This window comes from Bos javanicus, chromosome 24, assembly GCF_032452875.1.
Source record: "Bos javanicus breed banteng chromosome 24, ARS-OSU_banteng_1.0, whole genome shotgun sequence".
NCBI classification, from domain to species: Eukaryota; Metazoa; Chordata; class Mammalia; order Artiodactyla; family Bovidae; genus Bos; species Bos javanicus.
This window is the reverse complement of record NC_083891.1, coordinates 3,780,579-3,804,000: the sequence shown is the minus strand read 5'-3', so window position 1 is coordinate 3,804,000 and position 23,422 is coordinate 3,780,579. Positions and strand designations below refer to the sequence as shown.

At 38.6% G+C, this 23,422-nt stretch overlaps 1 protein-coding gene across 1 annotated transcript in view; it reads left to right on the top strand.

Moving 5' to 3' along the window:
- The window catches only part of ZNF407 (zinc finger protein 407), a 388,042-nt gene that overhangs the window by 235,658 nt on the left and 128,962 nt on the right, over positions 1–23,422 (top strand). Inside the window, exon 7 of the mRNA XM_061399513.1 lies at positions 3,227–3,347. Coding sequence (XP_061255497.1) covers positions 3,227–3,347 — 121 coding nt within the window. The remainder of the gene's footprint in view (positions 1–3,226; positions 3,348–23,422) is intronic.

Sequence of the window (23,422 nt, the reverse complement as noted above, 5' to 3'; positions counted from 1 at the left end):
TGCTCAGGGGTTACCAGGTAGGGAGTGAAATATGAAAAAACCTGAATTGGGATTGAAGTCCTTTTGTCTCTTCTAACTACTGCCCTGGGCTGCAGTGACAGACGAAACACCGTCAGATGAAGAATGTATGCATTCACTAAATATTCCATAGCCATGAACAGGGACATACAAACAGGAGAATGTAGGCTGTATTTCTAAACACTCTGATTTTCAAGCAGATGTAGAGCTGTTGGCTGGCTGAATAGATGCAGAGTAATTGTAAACCAAGCTCTTTCATCGCTTATTTTCTATATGCTGGTATACTTACAAAACTATTAATGAAAACATGAGAAATAAGTGAAGTATTGAACATATATAAAATTAATCCATCCTATGTGTAAAGTTTCTTAGGAAAAACGTCAATTGATAAGAGCATTTGTGAATATTACAACTGTGATTTTGGGGAAGAGGTGGTGAGGTTCCTCTAGTTTGTATGTAATGTGAGCGTCACACATCTTTTAAGTTGCCTAGGGAAAAATAATAGGTGAAATTATATTTTATAAATAGATAATCCAACAAATATATGCAAATAATTATCACTTCAACATGAAGTCAATATAATGTTCTTACCTATTTTATCTCCCCTGTGCCACTACCCCCCCCACCCCCCAGAAGTTTGAAATTTTATGTGTATTTTGCACTTCTAGCACATTTCAATCAGAGAAGGCGATGGCACCCCACTCCAGTACTCTTGCCTGGAAAATCCCATGGACGGAGGAGCTTGGTAGGCTGCAGTCCATGGGGTCGCGAAGAGTCGGACACGACTGAGCGACTTCACTTTTCACTTCATGCATTGGAGAAGGAAATGGCAACCCACTCCAATGTTCTTGCCTGGAGAATTCCAGGGACGGCGGAGCCTGGTGGGCTGCCGTCTATGGGGTCACACAGAGTCGGACACGACTGAAGTGACTTAGCAGCAGCAGCAGCACATTTCAAGACTGAGGCCAATATTTTGTCTAAAATTCATTATCTCTATTTCAGTACAGTTCAGTTCAGTCGCTCAGTCGTGTCCGACTCTTTGTGACCCCATGAATTGCAGCACGCCAGGCCTCCCTGTCCATCACCAACTCCCGGAGTTCACTCAGACTCAATGTCCATCGAGTCAGTGATGCCATCCAGCCATCTCATCCTCTGTCATCCCCTTCTCCTCCTGCCCCCAATCCCTCCCAGCATCAGAGTCTTTTCCAATGAGTCAACTCTTCACATGAGGTAGCCAAAGTACTGGAGTTTCAGCTTTAGCGTCATTCCTTCCCAAGAAATCCCAGGGCTGATCTCCTTCAAAATGGACTGGCTGGATCTCCTTGCAGTCCAAGGGACTGTCAAGAGTCTTCTCCAACACCGCAGTTCAAAAGCATCAATTCTTCGGTGCTCAGCTTTCTTCGCAGTCCAACTCTCACATCCATACATGACTACTGGAAAAACCATAGCCTTGACTAGACGGACCTTTGTTGGCAAAGTAATGTCTCTGGCTTTTCAATATGCTATCTAGGTTTGTCATAACTTTTCTTCCAAGGAGTAAGCATCTTTTAATTTCATGGCTGCAGTCACCATCTGCAGTGTTTTTGGAGCCCAGAAAAATAAAGTCTGACACTGTTTCCACTGTTTTCCCATCTGTTTCCCATGAAGTGATGGGACAAGATGCCATGATCTTTGTTTTCTGAATGATGAGCTTTAAGCCAGCTTTTTCACTCTCCTCTTTCACTTTCATCAAGAGGCTTTTTAGTTCCTCTTCACTTTCTGCCATAAGGGTGGTGTCATCTGCATATCTGAGGTTATTGATATTTCTCCCGTCAATCTTGATTCCAGCTTGTGCTTCTTCCAGCCCAGCATTTCTCATGATGTACTCTGCATAGAAGTTAAATAAGCAGGGTGACAATATACAGCCTTGACGTACTCCTTTTCCTATTTGGAACCAGTCTGCTGTTCCATGTCCAGTTCTAACTGTTGCTTCCTAACCTGCATATAGGTTTCTCAAGAGGCAGGTCAGGTGGTCTGGTATTCCCATCTCTTTCAGAATCTCTGTTTGAGTTATGATAAAATTCACGTATCGAAAAGTAGATTCTCTTTCCCAAGCTGTTCAAGACTTAAAACATTTTTTAAACAAGTGAATTCAGTATCAGTTTTTAAGTTTAAATTTACACTAATGAAGATGAAATCACCCCATCTCAGGTACTCACCAGCCAGTATAGCTAGTGAAATTATAAAAACTGATCAGACCTGACTTCTTTGAGTTTGTGTGTGCGGAGAAAAAGGTATCAATCAGAGAGGCATGAGTCCTGAGCAGGCCTTTGAACCACCCCGGGGCTGAACTGTGTCTGCAGATGAAGCTGGTGTGTCTAAGGGCTTCTGTGGCTGCTCAGTGGTTAAGAATCCACCTGCCAATGCATGAGACCCAGGAGACAAGGGTTCGATCCCTGGGTTGATCCCCTGGAGGAGGAGGAAATGGAAACCCACTCCAGTATTCTTGTCTGGGAAATCCCATTGACAGAAGAACCTAGAGGGCTGCAGTCCATGAGGACGTGACTGAATGACTTAGCACACACACACTGGTGTGTCTGTACAGGGAAGGTGAAGTTTATGCTGTTAAATATTATGTCAAATGTTTCTTTGAGGCCTCTCTACCTTTTACTCAACTTAGTGAATTGTAATTTCTCTTTACTTCTAAAAGTTTTTAAATTGGTGTCAATTTGTAGCTTGGTTTTTGTTTTTTCTTCTTATTATTTCTTCTTCTTATTTAATTTCAAGATTTTAGTTAAGTTTTACACTGTGTATTCAAAGTATATTTTTGTTAGATATTTTTCTGTGGTTTTAAGCTCACTGAAAGTTTTGTAATGGTTCTAATCTAACATAGTGTGTTAAAGGATTCAAAATTCCAGTGTGAAACCAGGTATTTATATTTTTATATGGATGAGTGCTTTGTTTTGTGTTTCTGTTTAGATTAGGCAATTTAGATTATGGTTTGTGTAAGTTATGTTTGAGTACATGATCAGTATCTTGCTTCTGTTCTAATAGAGAAATAAAAAGTAATGGTTCTCACTCTACATTTGAATAAATGTTCAAAAATCCTACATATGTGTGATCTTAAAATTTCATAGAAAAAATGTCTTTTTAATTGTTAATAACAGATTAAGCTCTTCATTTCCAATTTTTGTAATTGGAATGTACAACCCTTCTTGGTTTATTACAGGAGAAAAACCTTTCAAATGTGACGAGTGTAACTTTGCTTCCACGACCCAGTCTCACCTGACACGGCACAAGCGGGTACACACAGGAGAGAAGCCCTACAGATGCCCCTGGTGCGATTACAGGTAATGACTCGTTGTGAAGCAGGCGTAATCAAGTGGGTCATCATGGTGGGTGAAAATCCTATAAATTCACCATCAATTAATTTTTTTTTTTGGTGAGCATGAATTACAACGATTTAAACATGATTCGCATATTAGGTTGGGAGTTTATTCAGTTCAGTTCAGTTCAGTTCAGTCGCTCACTCAGCTTTCTTCACAGTCCAACTCTCACATCCATACATGACCACAGGAAAAACCATAGCCTTGACTAGACGGACCTTTGTTGGAGTTTATTACACCACCTAATTTTGGTGACTCTTTAAAAGTGTGAAGTTCTCTTTACATTTTTTGTAATCTTACATTTTGGTTTTCTAATCCATTGGTGCACCTGACATTCAAGTGATTTTCTTTCTTTGCTCAAAGTAAGGAACCATCCAAGTAATCAATTATTCAACACCCATGGCATCTCAGCTACTCTAAGTGAGGCACTCATTTAGACAGTGAAGATAATGTAAGAGATGTTTTCTGCCTTTAAGGATATTGTAGAATAATGGGCGTCTTGTAATGTTTTGTAAATACTTGTAGAGTTTGGTGTCGCTTAAAAAGGCCAGGGGAGTGCATAGAGAAGGAGCAAGCTCAGTCCTGCTAGAGTAGAGAGTCTTTCAGGCATGGCTTAGAAGATGTAACTTTCAGACACACGAGTGTTCTACACGGATGCGGATTGTTCAGCACAGTGTGGCGTTCCCATTCTGAGAGCATGTTGGTGGTGTTGAGTGCTCCATCCACTCGCGGAGGCCCCAGTGGCTGTCCTCTGCCAGGTTGCAGAGTGACTTCACGGAGGCTGCAGGGCACAGGTGCACAGAGGTGGGAGTCGGGGGTGACCCTTTTACTCTCTGACAAGCTCCGTGTAGCCAGGGCGTGATAGTGCAATGGGCATGTGGGTTGAGACTGGATCACACTATGCAGGGAGCCCATGAGTGTGCTCTGAGCTCACTGTGGCCTGTGAGACACCACGGGGTGTGCACTCAGCCAAGAGCCCTTTTCCTAGGGCCTCCATCAGCCAGATGTGGGGCTGAAGGTCTCATGCACCCATTGTGCATGGAGATGTGGAAGCATTGAGGGCAGTTCTTAAGTGCAGCCTGCCCTGTGACGTATTAGAATCTCCACCTTAACCTGCAGACTTTGTAAAAACATAGATTTTTGTTATTCCTGCAGATGTAGCCTGTGCATTCAGTAAATATATTGCCACAATCCCTATTATTAGCCTCATTATTGCATTAAGTTTTTTTTTGTTGTTGTTCTTTTTGCATTAAGTTTTATGTCAAAGGTCATCTAATAGTACAGAGATATTACAGATATATTTCAATCACCAGTTATTCATTCCTTCACCGTTTTGTCAGTTCTGTTTTTTGCCTAACACTAAACTGGTAATATCTTTGAAATTTGGTAAAATGGTGATCCAATTAGAGATGGGCATAGAAATTCTAAGACTCTGATAATATGAATTCTTTAAAAAGCACACTGTATTAAATGCTATTTTATTTTATTAAAGAGGTTATGTTGTAGTTGCCTTTCCTGCAAAACATGGAAGCAATTACAAATTTATATAAAATTTCCCTTATTTATAACTCTTGTTCAGTCTCTAAGTTGTGTCCCACTCTTTGCATCCCCGTGCACTGTAGCACGCCAGGCTTTCCTGTCCTTCACTATCTCCCAGAGTTTGTCAAACTCATGTCCATTGAGTTGGTGATTATGACTTTTAGCTGTTAGGATTGTATTCTTTCAGTCTGTACTTTATGCCTAAATTTTGAATCTTTATTTTTTTTAGTTGTTTGTTTCATGATCAATTTTAATTTTCACACTTAAATTGTATAACCACCTTATTTCATTTATCCTGTATAACCGTGGTTTCAAACTATAATTTTTAAGTTGCAGAACTGTTACTTTAGACACAATCTTACACAGACCCCATATATAAAATAGATAAAAACGGTATCTACCCGTTACAGATTTCGGAGCTGCACTCTGTAGTAGTCACTTACTATAGCACTGACAAATATCGTAGAAGACTCTTGATAAGCAGAAAGTTTTCCAGTGGGAGAAGTTATTGCTTACAGTTGCTGTTGCATTAACCTCCGTGTCCTGTTTATGACTTTGGAGAGAGCACTCAGCAGGGCTGGGTAGTCAGGAACCTGGGCTCCACGAGGCTCAGGGCTCACTGAGGTCGTTAAGCCTCTTACTCAGTTGTGAAAGACACGTGGTTTGAGTACCAGTTTACAGAAGCACTGCTGATGTATGGTAGGAACAGACTGAGGTCACTTATCCAGAGCCCTTGTTTTCACTCTTATCTCAGGTTGGGACTTCAGTTGGCTGTAGGCTTTACTCAATCTGACCATTTCAAGGTACTGTTCAGTGAGGTAATGCAAGAGTTTCAGTGCCCTGAAGGTTGTTAGTGTGTTCAAATTTATTTATAATACTTGCCATGATGGATTTTTTTTTTTTTAACAGTGTTTCAAGTTAAAAAAAAGCCAATCATTAGGTAATGGCTGAAATACCTTAAACTTTCAAAAGACCTGGTCTTAAAACTGCTCTTTCCTTCATCTTTCCTTCAATATAATTTCAATACTTGCATGGCCTCAAGTTAGATTGATAACAATAATAACTTTATTAAATTTTTAGACAGTTATGCAATTTTATGATTTTTGCTCCAAAAGTACTTTAACCTAAATCTTTGTGCATAGTATGTGATTTTTTTGGAGGAAATTTGTAGAAGTATGATTTCAGGCTGTTAGTACCCAGATGGGGGTGTGAATTTTGTTTTGCTGATTGGTACTGTGTTTTGGTTGCGTCTCTGTATGCAGAAACATATTTCTAAGTATGTTAGGCTTTCTTGGTGTGAAGTCATGTTATACTTTTGCCAAGGCTGAGGCTGTACTACTTGTCCCCCTACTTGAGTTACCTCCTTGAAACAGCATCACTTCCACTGAGCAGTGCGTTTGAGCCGACTGGATCCCATTCTTTCCATACCTCTTTGAGCCCGGCGAGAAGAGGAGCTGGTGTATTCTAAGACTGTTGTTACTGTCCTGTGAATTAATACTCAGGGCATTTATATCTAGTGATCACTCTCAAATTTCCTTCGAAATGCTGTAAGTGCTTGATAAAATGGTGATTTTGTCTTCATTTAAACCTTTTAAATTGAATGTTATTGAAAGTAAATAATTTCAACAGTTTCTGTTCATATCACAGTTTTATCTTCTGTGTATACATGGTGAGATTTACTTTCACTAAATAGACAAAGACCAGTTAACTTGACCAGGAGTAAAAGAAAAAACTTCCAAATATGTGAATACTCTTAAAGTTTGGGACTGTGAATGAAATCTAGGCTTTTCAGCAGATCTTTTTGTTTTCTTACTGATGAAAATAAGATTTCTAAATGAGCATATGGTTAACTTCATGAAGACTGTTTTAACTACACAGCATAGGAAGAACAAACTGCTTACCAGGTCTACCTCACAACAACAAAGAACGTATCTTCTTTCACAAGGTAAATAAATTGGAGTATGTGTGATTTCTATAGAATAAAAATATATATAAGATGATCACATATTTCCTGAGAAGATATGGTCATATTTGTCTTATCACTGACCTTTCATAATATTTTGTTGCTTGAAATATTTAAATACTTTTTTATGTTTTGATTTTTTTCTGCTTAGTATAAATAGATAAAAGTTATTCCTATAGAGTATTTCTATCATTGTCATTATTAGTGCTTATTTGCAGGTAAGTTGCCATCATTAGAAATGAAAGTATTATTTAAATTTCATTAGAAAATATATTTTTTCATTTTATAAATTGAACATTAGTGGAGAAATACTAGTAGTTATAATTATTCATGAAAAATTTGAATATAGATTTGTTTACAAAAGAATTTTATAATTGGTCTTTTGAACCTGGGGCTATTTTTCAAGTTTGCATTATTAATTTAGGCAATGACATCTCATTCTGTTTAGATATAAACATGTACCCTTTTCTTAAGCTTTTACTGTCTGAAATATCCAAAATTCTAATCCATTACAGATCAGTATATTCCATCATTGCTTCAAAACTTTTGAACCATTAATTAGTATTCATTAAAATTTTGAAGGGTAAATTTAGACTCATAGCATTGTTCTACCATATTATTTATACAGGAAATTCTTTAGATTTTTTTATACATTAACTTGGAAACAACCTAACATTTTTCTATATTTTTGTTTTTTGTTATATATTAACTGTCACTTCTATATTAATGAGAGAAATAGAAAAATTCTAATATGTTGTACTAAGTACCCTTTCTAATAATGTAAATCCTTATTTCCCCATGGAGTTTATTAATATTGAGCTACACTCTGTTTCACTGATGATGCTGGCTTCACATGAGATTAGATGACTTGCACTGTGTTGGCCATAATTGGGCTTTTATTTTACATGAAACTCACCTTCTCATTGGCTTCCATTTTTTAAGATTTATGGAGAAAATACAGTAAATACATATTAACCATAAATGCATAAACCACTGATAAGTCATAAAATGTAACACAAAATATTATCTGCGGTACTAAAAATATGAAGGATAATCTTATATTATACTTTGAATGTCATTTAGTAAATTAAAGAAAACCAAGTTGAGGCCAGACTCCACCAGTTTGATCATTTACTTACTACGTCTCTGTTATTGATCTTGGAACACGTTCATTGTTTCCTAAGACAGATTTTTTCTCAACTGTATGCCTTAATACTTGCAGTGTTACACACTGTAAAAAGCTTTTTACTGTTCTACTTTTGTATTTTATTCATTATTTTTATTATTATTTGAAATTATAATTTCAGTTAGAAATATGACATATCATAGAGCTGAGGAATAAAATTTATAATTCCTGCCCCATATTAACAATTTACCCCTCTTTCTTTGCTAAACTTGGACATACACTTTGATTCGTTTCCTTACTTGATGGCTTACTTACCCTTGGCTGATGTACTTCCATAGCATCATTAATACATTAGGTTTTGATCTCAAGAAAAGTTTTCATTTCTTTTGGATGAGAGCAGGCTAAGAATGTTTAATGTAACCTTTGACCCAAGTAGTGGAGTCTCAACAAGAAATGTGCTTTCTGTGATATCCCCTAACATCTCTTTTATTACTCTTCTAAATACTTTGTTTAATGTTTCTTATGATAAAATTTGCTGTTTTTACACATGTGACTGGACTGGGTAGAATTTAGTATCTGTCACAACCATTTGAAATACGTGTGTGTGTTCTAGAAAATTTTTGTCAAAAAAAACCTTTTAACATTTCACGTGTATTATGTTTCACTAAGTATGAAGGCGCTAAGGCCTCATGCACGATGGATCATTGTTGTGTTCTGCCCTTTGTAGCATCCTGGCTGGAAGACTTACTCTGCAGGGATCACCACCTCCCTGTGGGGACTCCCCAAGGGTTCCAGTTCTCCTTTGGCTTCCTGTGCAGGTTCATAGGCAGCAGCAAGAGAAGCAGTAGATGGGTCAAACTTGGGTTTGCCCCGAATAATAATACCAAGGAGAAAAAATAGGTTTTTATCTTTGTAGCAGAACAGCATTTATACCAAGAGAGAAGGGGAATTATACGTACCAAAATGAACAGCACTTATTTCTTTTCCTGAAGAATCAGAGGTAGCATTTGTTTCTTTTGGGTGACATTGAAGTTCTTAAAGAATAATGATATTACATAAAAATAATTGAATGAAAATATCTGGTATTCATAATAGATATAATTTATAGTTGAAGCAATTTGACCGATGTCAAAAGCCTAGTTATATCAGAACAAAATTCAAATTGAAAACTATTTTTGTCAGTGGAATAAACCAGACAAGAAAGACTAGTATTGCATGATATCACTTAATGTGTGGAATCTTAAAAAAAAAAAGAAAAAGTCAAAAAAATAGCAGAAAAGTAGTGAGCAAAGTAGGGAGACGTGGGTAAAAGGGCATAAACTTTCAGTTATCACATGAATCAGGTCTGAAGAGCTAATGCATCAGTGATAAAGTATTTTGAATACTTGGAATTAGTGAAGAGAGTAGAACTTAAATATTCTCACCAAAAACAAACAAATAAAACATACCAGTCAGTACTATTTCATTTGTATCACGTCTGTTTTCTCTTTATATTTACTGGGCTTCCCTGGTGGCTTAGCTGGTAAAGAATCGCCTGCAATGTGGGAGACCTGGGTTCGATCTATTCTATCCTAAAATAAGAGTACTGCTCCTCTGATTACTGGAATGAGGAAACAGATGTCCTCGGCTGAAAGCCTCAAAGTCTGTCACTTTGCAGACTTCTTTTGGGATAATGATTCCAAGGCGCTCCTCGGTTCGTGGTCAGTGTCTTCGGAAGCTAGATGCGTCTCCTGTACTGTGTGCGCAGTGCCCATCCTGGCGGAAGGCCCTTCCTGCTCGCTACCTTCACACAGCTCAATGAGTCACAGGTAGATGTCAGTTCCTGGCTGGCTTGTGGAACCGAATGTGGTTGTTGGCAGCGTAAATGTTGGTTAGGAAGATTCTCCTAGCAGGTGTCAAGGTGGTACTTTCTGGAGGTGTACTGTTCTTTCTTGTGAAGTAGATGTTTCTGGTAAGTTTCCATGGCATCTTTTGAGGGGTTCCCTAACAAGGAGTATAATTGTATTTTCAGGTTTTTCTGTCCTAATTATAAAAGTCAGACTGTATGTAAATGTATTTTTTTTATTCCTAGCATTTCTGTTTCAGTAGAAGTTAAATTCTGTCCTAACAAATATCTCCTAATTTTCTGTTTCATTAGTGAATTAAAAAAAAAAAATTCTCAATAGTTTTAACTGTTCTAGTTTAATTTGGTTTTGTATTTTCTGTAATGTATATATCTAATGTTATTTTTATCTGTAACATATTTAAGTTTTCTTGTCTGCCCTAAGACACCCAACTATACAGACTTTTAAGAATTTTTGTTTAGGCCTATGTGCTGATACAGCACAGTATTTATGTCAGGCCTTTAGTTACTGTTGGTAAATTAATTTTCATCTGACAAAACTCATTTAAGTGTAAAAAAAATCTGTAGACCTAAAAACAAGTAGATTCCATAGTATTAAAAATTACAAATTGGTTCATATGCGTTTAAAAGGGAGAAAAGTCTCAGGTAATTTGTTTTATCACACAAGTTTTAAGTTGTTTTGTTTGTTGATGTAGCTGAAATAGGCATTGAGATCACAGATTAATTAGAAGAGCCGTTTTGAACACAAAGTGACCATACATTCCCTTTGCTATCTCTTAAAGTAGAATCTAGATAAACATGTTTATTTAACCTGCTGGCTCTGAATCCCACATCCAGTCATTATAGAAGGACCAGCGCTATCTTTGGGGATGGTCTTTCTACAAGGAATTACTATGGACAGTCCCTTGGGTGGTAGTTAGATATATCTGTATATATTGTGGTAGAAAGAAAGACCTTAGAGATGAAAAAAATAGAAAATATTTTTTGGGGCAATAATCTCTTGCATAATAAGTTATTCCTCAGACACTAGAGCTATTATCACACAACAAAACACTTCACAGTGTAACTATCTATATCTCCCGGCAGTAGAGGATCATACAACATAAGCTTGTTAGGAAAACTCTGTAATCACCAGGATTATCTAGAACAACAGTTGGAAGAACATTAGACACACCCTTCTGGTTGTGTGGTTGAATTTCACAAACTCAGTTGTGGAGTTGAGAGAAAATAATAGAACAGGATACCTTTGAGGTGTATAGCAGTTTTACCACCTGTCATGAGTTCAATGAGAATGCCAAGATATTAGTTATTTCATTTTGGATTTGGATCCTTTGTTTCAATGTATTCTGAAATATTGCCCCTCTAGGGACTGTTAAAAAAAAACATTCTGAAAGAAAGAAGGGGAAGAAGAGAAAGAAAACCTGAGAACGAGCAGGCAGTGGGGATGCAGCGTGTATATGAGCAAGCGTCCCTATCAGCATGCCTTGTAGACATCAGAGCCCTTGAGTGGAATAAGACGCGGCCGCTTGGTAGCGCCAGTGCACGTTTTGGCTTTAGGTTAAGAATGTCTGTAAAAACAAGATGACATCTTTTGTCTCTCACACATCTTTCTTTTGTTAATTAAGAGAACGTGGCACAAATCTTCTGTTGACTTTTTCCTACTTGTGAGAAGCACGTTGGGTAAATATACTCAGTCCTTTCTTTCTTGTTTATGTTTTGTTTTTTTCATCTTGAGTTACAGCTTTTAAGAAATACATGAAATGTCATAAAACAGATCAGAGTTTTCCATAGAGGAAAAATGTGATGAGTTTTTAGTGCTTGCTTGTGCTTGAGTAAATCAGTTGATCTCTTAGATTTAATTATTTGAAGTAGAAATTGGTTGGCACTTAAATCTGAGAAATTTGTTTTGTTCTAAAAACCTCAAATAGCTTTACTTTAATAAAAAGTAGAGTTCTGCCCCACTTCCGACTCCTAAATGATATTTTTTGCTTGGTTTTAGATCATCTTCTCCCATCAGCAAGCCTGGATTGTAGAACTCATGGGATTGTGTGGGGACGAGGGCAGGACGTCCTGGGGGCTGAGTCCATGCCGGGTATTTTGCTTCTTACCCCACAGGCAGTGAGTGTGTAGATAGTGGAGAGTATTAAGGAGGAAACTGACATATTCATATTTTGCTTTGCAATAGTCACTGATGCGGTACAAATGAGGAGCCAGAGAGGGACACAGCAGAAGTTGAGAGAGCATCTGAAAGACAATTGCGAAGGTGCAGGCAGAAATAATAAGCGACTAACCCTAAACCAACATGGTAGCCATAATGGGCGTAGAGAGAGGCTGATCTCAGCGCTTGTTAAGAGGGCGAATGAACACAGTGGCCAAATGGATGACTTTGGGGGCCGAGTGACAGAAAGATGCACCATCCTTTCGATGCCGCAGCCAGGGCTGCTCGTTGAGTGGCGGTTGCTCACTGGGTCCTCACCCCTGGAGGACAGAGACCCCTTTGGCAAAGTGATGGTGAGTGTGGATTGGCTTTGAAATGACTTTGAAATGCCCGTGGATGCCCACATGGAAGCAAGCCAGGAAATGTGTGGGTCAGCGCTGATGCGTGTGCACCTGGAAGCACTGATGCGAGTGGCGTCTCCCTTGGAAAACGTGGTGAAACAGAGGGGCGAAGAGCAGGTGTTGGGGAGGCGGAGCGGTAGCCTTCCAGCAGTGCAAGGGACCCTGGGCAGCAGGAAGGAGTGCCTGGGACAGGACACCAGCCTCAGCTCCCAGAGGTTTTCTGTAGGAGCCCAGATCCAGCACGGGGGTAGGAGCAGAAAGAACACGCGTGGTCAGACGTGAGGCTGTGGGGAGAAGCCAGAGCAGAGAGCGCAGTCATGTTGTATTTGAGTGTTTGTTTTCATTTGCTTGCTTAAGGTTGCTTTTAAAATCTTACTTAAATACTTACATGCCACGGTGAAGGAGCCAGCTGAAACAGCGACCATGAACAATGCCTAAACTATACCTGACGACTCAGATAGCACACGTCAGCTGAGGATTTTGTGACAGGTCGGGGGGCCTGGTAATAATTTTGAAGCATCAGCCGTGCCTCTCTTGAACTGGAGAATTCCAGCTTCACACCTCTGAACCTCTATGCCCAACTGCCATGACAATGCTCCCACATTTGGGGACACTGCATAATGCTAAATTTAAATTTGTTGTGGTTAGAGTTTTGAATCAAACAACACAGAAATTGTGTCATGGGATTGCTCTGCTCTCCCCTACATATACACCCAGTCCTGGGATTTTATTTGCTTTCTTTGGAGAATTTACTTCCACAAAAGATTGCACTGCTCTGACTATTAGATGTAATTCAAAATTTTGCTTGGCACAATTGAGGGTGATCATTTAACCAACAGTCATTTAAATGTCATCTTTTAAAGTGTGTCTTCTTTTCTGTGACTTATTCTAAACAATTTTGCTCATGGTTTAGGACTTCTCTAAGACTGGCACATATGACAGGCCCTTCTAGTGACATCAGAAGTCTGTGGAAACTCACAGGCATTTACTGTGATGACTCCCGTGTGTATTTACAACCCTTTCTGTTTGTTTTACCTTCATTTGTTTGACTTTATTAGTAATCACAAATATGGTATAACTCTTATCAATCACAGCTTTAATTATATTCTTTATGTCCATTTGTACTAAAACTTCTGTTTCACCCCATTTTAGATTGATCCCTGCCTTCTTCAAATTGCCATATTTCTAGAAACATATAACTCGACTGGAATGGTCCTACCAGGAGAAACGTAATAATAAGGACCATGCAGCAGTGGAGTTAGTGTGTGTATGGCATGGAAAGAGAAGCAAATATATCACTCCGCAGGGTGAGATAGGGTGTGTGATTTGTTTTCATGACTTAGGGTATATTATAACTGCTGAGTGTTGGTGTCAGTTGTACTAAACCACTAAAAAGTGGAAATAAGTCATCTATATTGCTCCACAGGTTGATGTATGCTTTTCTTTTGCATTCACTCACATTCTGTTTGGGTTTCCTTTGATTCTGTAGGAATTTTTGCTGCTTTGTTTTATTATAAATTCGAGTTCCACAGGAGGATTATGGCTGCATCTCAGAATTTGGTTTTAGCTGGTCTTTCACCTTTAAAAATGAAAAGTGCTTTTCCCTTTGCAAATTGGGATAGTTCTGGACATCTTGCCATAAATTTTTGGCACCACTTCTGTGAGTACATAAAGGTAATAGAAGTGATCAGCATAGTGCCCCTGAGGTAGGTTCATTTTAGCATTGGCTACAATGTTTTATTAAAACAGTTGGGGCAGCTTCCATCCTATCAGCTAGCACAGCTTTCTTAAGAAGGTTCTCAAAGACATGACAGAAGAGTGGCAGTGAGTAAGTGTGTCATTGGAAGTGCACACTCAGATTCAAGGAGCTGTGTGCCTGGGAAATATATGGATAACATCAGCATATATACAGACACACACACACACAAAGTTACGTGCTCCTCCCAATTACTGATTTCGTATGAGCTGTGTAAGCAACGCTATGAATGTAAAGGTCACACAATCCAAATCTTACTTCTTGTCATGGGCGCTTTGTTTTCAACTATGTACCCACACAGACATATTCTACCTGCCCTGCATCCATTTTAACACAACAGCCTTCCAAAGCATGGTGTGTTCTGATGTAAAAGAGATTCAAAACAAGGCTCCAGCTTTATTCTTACAGCTTTTTTTTTTTTTTTTGGTTTAAAAGTGGAATATATGTTTGCTTTAGCTGTAAAAGCACAATCAAGGCACCATGATAAGTGAGTCAGTGCTGTAAAAGTGAAACGAATTTTGCCTTCACTCACATGAGCTATAGAAGGAGGAAGCTTTATTGTCCCTGGGAAAGTGATAAGGCAGAGTAATTGTATATTATACTGTCCCGGAACATCTGCCTGAAGACTGTTGGAGCAATTCATCTATCATGGACGATGCAGCATGTTTTGTCTTTCTGCTTTAACCCGTCCCCACTGCTGGCCTGCGCGGAGGTTTTGATAGGGACTGCGCCTGGGCCCGGGCTCCCATTAATCAGTCCCCTTGTTCAACACTCCAGCTGACATAATTACAACCTGCGCACAGCAGTTATTCAAGTCGAGTCCTTGTCACTCGTGGTGCGAAACTACACGGCGCCGATCCCGGAGGAGATTGCCTTATCACACAGAACAAGGGCTCGCAGGAGCCGAAGGGAATAGGAATGCGGAAATGTCTTCCGGGAGCGCTATATATTCCTTTAAAATAAGACATTTGAGAGACTTACAAGGGACAAAGGGAGGCATTGTGTGCGGTGACTGAAATGAACCGGTTATGATTTTTAAATGCATTACGTGGAGCAGTTTTGTAAAAATGGACATAGGTTATTAAATAAACTCAGTTGCCCCCTCGTCATCAGTGATTCTTTTAAGTTTTTCTTCAAAGTGATCATGAAGCTCTAGGATTATGGAAGGTTGAAATGCTGCTCAGTAGGACTCAATTGAACTACGTGAATAAAATCTGTGTTTTAAATCTTCTGTAAATATACACTTAACTCAGAGAGTTTCGTAAGGAAAAGAGAGTCTGGGAAGAGCCTTTCAAGAGCTTTGCAAAGACAGGGAAGCTCACTATTCCCTCTGGCCAGAAAATAACTGTTTGTCGCACCTCCTCTGTCTGACTTTATGATGGGTAGCTTACTGACCAGCTCCTTGGTGTAGCAGGTGTGAGAGATGTAGTCTCCTTTCAGCCACTTAAGAAATTTAAAATTTTATGGCAGCCCCACCCCTGCCCCTAATGGACCAATTTATGGGCATGTCGTGAGTTACGTGGTCATGTCTGCAAACCTCCTGGATGAGCTGTGCTCTCAGGCATGCATGCAGAAGCTGTGGGTATTGTACATCCAGCCTTTGTATTTTTTTCTTTTTTTTTGGTCTCTTTGACATTATAAAATTGTCCCAGGTAAAATCACGTTCTGGCCTAGGCTCTCAGAAAGATTGTGAAATGTATTTTTGGTTCTGTAAAAATTTCCATTCTATCACCTTAAGTTTGAAAAGCTTTCAACTAGAAAAGCTACAGTAAACTACTACGTATACTGATATTTATATCTTGAATTATAAAGTAACATTGTTTGTGTGTGACTATTTCAGGCAAAAGTTCTGTAAGGGCAGTCCTTCCTGTGGTTCCAGCCTGCTGAGTGTCTGTGCGCCCCTCAGCCTCTCTCCCCTTCAGCCTCTCCACCTGCTCAGTGTCTCTGCCTCCTCTGTTGCTCCTCCAAGTATGATTCCAGTGACTGCTTGGACTTAGCAGGAAGTCAGGCTGTATTCCTATTCTTTGTTAAAGATCCTTTTCTGTTGAAGGCTTCTCATTTACATGCCTTTCCTGGTTTCCAAGCATTTCATTTGCTAAGCTTGGCTAGTTAACAGAAAAGAGGAGAATAATACTCATTCTCTAAGGACATCCACCCATCCATTCATCCATCCAGTGTTCAGTCATGTCCAACTCTTTGTGACTCCGTGGACTGTAGGGTGCCAGGCTCCTCCTCTGTCCATGGGATTTCTCAGGCAAGAATACTGGAGTGGGTTGTCATTACCTTCTTCAGGGGGTCTTCTTCATCCAGAGATCAAACCCGTGTCTCCCTCATTGGCAGGTGGATTCTTTACTGCTTGAGCCATCAGGGAATCCCCCTGAAAGGACATAAGTTTGTAGAAATAGAGTGGGGCAGGGCTCTATTTATTTCAAAGGTCCAGTATAAAAAGAGTGGCAAGGTAACAATGAGCAGGATTTCCACCAGTGTCACTGGAACCACAGATGACAAGTGAGAGGAGAAGAAGCAACAAGTATGGCTGACCTCAGGGCCAGTTTTCACCAGTCATGGCCTTCAAGCAGCAGATGTCATTGGCTCAGCCTTGGAAAATGTTTTTGTCATGAAGTTAGTTTGAGAAACATTCTCTGTTTTACCACCCTCTTCAGATGCATAATGAGTAGCATACTGAACACTCACAGAGTTACTGCTGTTTAAAAAAATATGTAATTTGTGTAACTGAAATGTATGAAACATTGACCACCAAAGTCTTTTCACTGCAGCCCTATAGGCATCATGCTGGACTAAGTGGAATGTTGGGGTAGTTCTGTTTCTTAAAGGCTGTTGTTGTTGTTCAGTTTATGGCATTTGTGTTTGAATTTTATCCAGCAAAGCTTTTTCCAATCAAGAGTATAAAAATATTTTCTCATATTTTCTTCTAGCACTTTAATAATTTAGTGTCCTTGTGTTAACCTTAAAATCCAAATAACATTTGTTTTTGCATGGTGTAAGACCACGAGAATCTGTATGTTATCTTTCCTCATGTGATAGGCAGTTGACTGAACACCATTTGTTGTGTGACCCACCATTTCCTCATTGATCTGAAATGACATCTTTATCCCTCGTATACATGGGTCTTTGTATTCTCTGTCCTGGTGATGTATCAGGTTCAACACTCCCAGTGACATTCACCTGTTTGCTGAAAATCGTTGATAAAATACCCCATTTTGGCCATAGGGATATAATTTTTTATTCTTGTATCTCTAGCAATCTAACCAGCACAACTGTTTAGTAATCTAAAATTCTCAGGCTCTTTCCTCCTGGGTCCTTCAGTGGGACCTACATGGCAGAGGGCTGTGTGTCTTGGGCCATGTTAGGTCAATCATGCAGGAAGCCTGAGCAGCTGCCTTGGGCTTGCCCTCCGCCTGCAGGGACTCACAGCGTTGTTTTCTTCTTCCTCAGAGAGTCCACAGTGTTTCTTAGACCTGGTGAATTTATGAGTTACATACTGCTGGTTTAAAAAATGTAGAAACTTCTTAAATTTTGTTTACATAAAGCCTTTCATGGATTATTCTTTATTCATTGTGGATTACTGTTTTAATGATACAGTGGAAACCTCCTTCAACTGAACTTTAGATAATTATGCATTTATAATACACTTGTTCCAAAAGAAACTTAACTACAGAGGGAAGAGGAAGTGCATTTCTAAACATATAGGCATACAACCCTATATAACTGCGGGGTTTATTTTTTAAATAAATTGAAATTGCCTTTCGTAATAGTAAGTAAATTGCTGATGATGATCCAGAGAGTTGAACTCTATTGCTTTCAACAGAAAGACTAGTTGTGGTGATAAACAGTGAATTGAGCACCTCCTGTATTTTCTAAACTTGTTTAATGTCATTTACCTTAATTCATGATGACCTTATGAGACATGTATATTATTAGCATAAAACAACAAAATACCCCATGGTCTGAAAGTGTGGGAGGCAAAGTATTTAAAAAAAAATTCTGTATTTCTTTAAGCAGAACTTTCAGAATTTTTAAATGTCAGGTTATGTACATAACTTGCCAAGTTGTTAACAGGAGACCAAGATAGTGGTGAATTTCATACATAGAAGTTTGGGAGTGGTAAGGCAGACACATGGCTTCTCTTGGGGAAGGAATTTTGGGATGCATGTTTACATTAGTGTGTGACATCTGTACCTGCTCTCTCTGCATTTCTATATTAAGATAATGTTACCAGTACACCTTAGTTAAATACACAGAAATTACCTGATTGTGTCTTAGTGATATTACTTTATTATCAGCTCAGGTCTCTCTGCTTCCACAGTTAACTCTCCATATCCACCATGCCGGCTCACCTGATGGCTTGGGGGAGAAGTGGTGACCTGGGAGGAGAAAGAGCAACACAGGTGGATGGACTCTATCAGACATGAGTCCTGTGCAGCCTGGGTCATGTCAATGGATGAGCACGTGCAAGACAGACCAGCAGACTGGGACAGAAAATCCAGACTTAGCTTCAAATAAATCAGATATTCATGGAGATAGCACTTCAAGTCAGTGAGAGATCTGGCGAGCAGTGTGGAGCCACAACTTACACCATGCTCTAGGGGAATTTTGAAAGGACTCTAATACTTAGTAGAACAATGCAACTATTCAAGTACTAGAGCCAATTTGGGACAATCCCTTTATGACCTCTAAGTAAGGAGGCCACAGGACAAAAGATGAACAAAATAAAACATTTCTGCTTTACCGAAGATACTATAAACAAAGTCTAACTGAAAGTAAGGAAGAGATATTTGCTACTTCTGTCATAGACAAATGAGTTTACCTCCCTTATATATAAGAGAATGACTAACAACCCTTAGGAAAACAACTCATAAAAATAAGGAAAAATGGTACAGAGGAAGCAGAATACACATGGAATTTCAATATTTGAAGCAACTTTATTCATTACAAGAGGAATGCAGATTAAAACTGTTAAAAGTTGGAAATTGAACCCCGCCTCTAGCTGTCATTTTTCACCCACCACATTGGCAAAAACTTGGAAGTTTGGTAACACAACACACTACATTGGCACGACTGTGTAGAAACAGGCTCTCTAAAACATTGTTGGTGGAAGTGTGAATTGCCTCACCTCCTCTGGAGGGCCATTTGGCAGCATTGATCAATACTACAAAAGCATATGCCCATTGATATTTGAAGCAATTCCACTTGGCATTGTGACATTCTCTTGGCATCCTGAGAAAGGGAAAGTTTCACAAGAGAATTCATCACAAGCTTGTTTACACTAGACTATTCATCACAAACTTGTTTATATTAGTGAATGATCAGAAATGACCTAGATGCTCATCAGTAAAGGATCAGTTCAATGCAGTATTCTCTGTCCTTACTAGGAAATTCTGTGGAGCTATTAACGAAGGAAAGGAGGCGAAGCCTAGGGTGGGAGTGGTAGGGTGGTGGGGGGAGGGAGATGTCAGGAAGGATGCTGTGCTCTTATGTAGTCATGTGGAGAGGTCCCCATGCCCTGCTGTTAGGTGGAAAAAGTAAGATGCCAACACGTGTTATGCCAACAGATTTACATACAAGAAGAGGGGAGAGAAACAGATATAGTGTGTTTATGCATTGAAAAAAAATTGTTAGTTCTCCCAAAAGATTGATGGGCAGTTAGTGATTCTGTGTCCGTGGTCCAAGGTAAGAGGGTGGTGATCCAGGCTGTGGTAGGAAGAGACTTCACTGTCTCTGTCTTTCATTATTAGACTGTTTGATGTTTGAAATATGTGAAGGTAGGTTTGTTCAACAACCTCAGTGGTACAGTAATTTTTTAATAACTGAAATCACATGTATCAAAAGAGAAAAAATAGGAGCTCTTCTGGGATGAACCATGCTCTCCTCTGCTCTCTTGGATGGGAAGTTTCCTGCTCAGGAGTTGGGGCCTCTAAACCAGATTCTGCTGATGACAACATGTGGACAGGTGTCAGCTTTCAGCATCAGTTTCCCCTGCTGAATGACTTGATCCCTTTTATTAAAGAAGTTTCCTGAGTGACTATTAACTGCAGAACTTCTCCTGAAAGATCAAGCCCTGAGCCTTTGGAGTGGGATTACTGACTCTAAGACCCTAGATTACCAGAGAACTAACCCTAAGGAGTATCAAATAGTAAGAACTCACATAAAGGAAACCACTTGAATACAAGACCTGGCATCACCCAACTACCAGTAGCACCCTGTGCAGGATGCCTCTAAACAACAAACAAAACAAAAATACAAACCCAGTCATCAGCAGACAGGATTACCACCTCACTCAGCCTTGCCCATCAGAGGAAAAATGAACAAACAAACAAAAAAACTCAGCACAAATCTCACCCTATCCAAAGCTTACACAAACCACTGGAGGGCAGAAATCAAAAGGAAGAAAGAATTCAACCCTGAAGCCTGGGAAAATGAGACCTCAAACACAATAAGTTAAAAAAATAATAATAATGAAAAGGCAGAGATACGCTACGCAAATGTAGGAACAAACTAGAAACACAGATGTCCAAATAAATGAAGAGGAAATAGGCAAACTACCTGAAAAAGAATTCAGAATAATGATAGTAAAGATGATCAAAACCCTTAAAAACAAAATGGAGAAAATGCAAGAATCAATTAACAAAGACCTAGAAGAATTAAAGAAAAAACATACAAACAGCACAATTACTGAAATTAAAAATACTCTAGAAGGAATCAACAGCAAAATATCTGAAGAAAAAGAATGAATTAGTGAGCTGGAAGATAAAATGGTGGAAATAACTTCTGAAGAACAGAATCAAGTAAAAAGAATGAAAAGAACTGAGGATATGAGGATAGTCTCAAAGACCTCTGGGGCAATATCAATCACACCAACATTCCAATTATGGGGGTCCCAGAAGAAGAAGAGAAAAAGAAAGGGTATGAGAAAATTTTTGAAGAGACTAGTTGAAAATTTCCCCAATGTGGAAAAGAAAATGGTCAATTAATTCCAAGAGGCACAAAGAGTCCCATACAGGATAAACCCAAGGAAAAACACACCAAGACACATACTAATCAAACTAACAAAGACTAAACACAAAGAATATTAAAAGAAGTGAGGGAAAAGCAACAAGTAACATGCAAGGGAAACCCCATACATTTAACAGCTGATTTTTCAGCAGAAACTCTGCAGGCCAGAAGGGAATGGCAGGATATATTTAAGTACTGAAAGGGAAAAAATCTACAACCAAGATTACTGTACCTGGCTAGGATCTCATTCAAAATTGATGGAGAAATCAAAAGCTTTTCAGACAAGCAAAAGTTAAGAGAATTCAGTACCACCAAACCAGCTTTCCAGCAAATGTTAAAGGGACTTATTATAGTCAAGAAATACAGGAGAAAAAAAGACCTACAAAATCAACCCCAAACAATTTAAAAAATGGCAATAAGAAGATATATATCAATAATTACTTGAAATGTAAATGGATTAAATGTTCCAATCTAAAGACACAGACTGGCTGAATGGTTACAAAAACAAGACCCATATATATGCTGTTTACAAGAAACCCACTTCAGATTTAAACACACATATAGACTGAAAGTGAGAGGATGGAAAAATATATTGCATGCAAATGGAAGCAAAAGAAAGCTGGAGTAGCGATGTTCGTATCAGACAAAATAGACCTTATAATAAAGAAGATTACAAGAGATAAAGAAGGACACTACATAATGATCAAGGGATCAATCCAAGAGGAAGACATAACAATTGTGAATATCTATGCCCCTAACATAGGAGCACCTCAATACATAAGACAAACAATAAGAGACATAAAAGGAGAAATTGACAGTAATACAATAATAGTAGGAGACTTTAACACCCCACTCACACCAATGGACAGATCATCAAAACAGAAAATTAATAAGGAAACACAAGTCTTAAATGATACATTAGATGAGATGGATCTCATTGTTATCTTCAGGACCTTGCTTCCAAATGCAGAAGAATACACCTTTTTCTCAAGTGCACGTGGAACATTCTCTAGGATAGACACATCTTGGGTCACAAATCAAAACTCAGTAAATTAAAAAAAATTGAAATTATATCAAGCATCTTCTCTGACCACAACACTATGAGACTAGACATCAATTACAAGAAAAAAACTCTAAGAAACACAAACACATGGAGATCAAACAATACGTTTCTAAATAACCAGCAGGTTACTGAGGAAATCAAAAGGGAAATCAAAAAATTTCTAAAAACAAATGACAATGAAGACACGACAACTCAATACCTCTGGGATGCAGCTAAAGCAGTTCTAAGAGGGAAGTTTATAGCAGTACTATCCTACCTCGAGAAACAAGAGAAACATCAAATAGACAACCTAACTTTACACTAAAACAACTGGAAAAAGAAGAACAAAAAGCCCCCAAAATTAGTAGAAGGGAAGAAATCATAAAGATCTGAGCAGAAATAAATGAAAAAAGAAATGAAAGAAACAGTAGTAAAGATTAATACAACTAAAAACTGGTTCTTGAAGATAAACAAAATTGACAAACCTTTAGCCAGACCCATCAAGAAAAACAGAAGAATCAAATCAACAAAATTAGAAATGAAAAAGGAGAGGTTACAACAGACAATGCAGAAATACAAAGGAATATAAGCGACTTTTATGAACAATTATATGGCAATAAAATGGATAACCTGGAAGAAATGGACAGATTCTTAAGAACTTCCAAGACTGAACAGGAAGAAATAGAAATTATGAACAACCCAATTACAAGCACTGAAATTGAAGCTGTGATCTAAATTCTCCCAAACAACAAAAGCCCAGGACCAGATGACTTCACAGGAGAATTCTGTCAAACATTTAGAGAAGAGCTAAATCCTATCCTTCTACAACTCTTTCAAAAAATTTCAGAGGAACACTTCCGAACTCATTCTACAAGGCCGCTGTCACCCTGATACCAAACCAGACAAAGACAACACAGAAAAAAGAAAACTACAGGCCAGTATCACTGATGGATGTAGATGGAAAAATCCTCAACAGAATTTTAGCAAACAGAATTCAGCAACACAGCAAAAAGCTCATACACCATGATCAAGTTGGCTGTGTTTCAGGGATGCAAGGACTCTTCAATATACACAAATCAATCAATGTGGCACACCATTTTAGTAAGTTGAAAGGAAAAAACCATATGATAATCTCAATAAATGCAGAAAAAGCCTTTGACAAAATTCAGTACCCATTTATGATTAAAAATCTTCAAA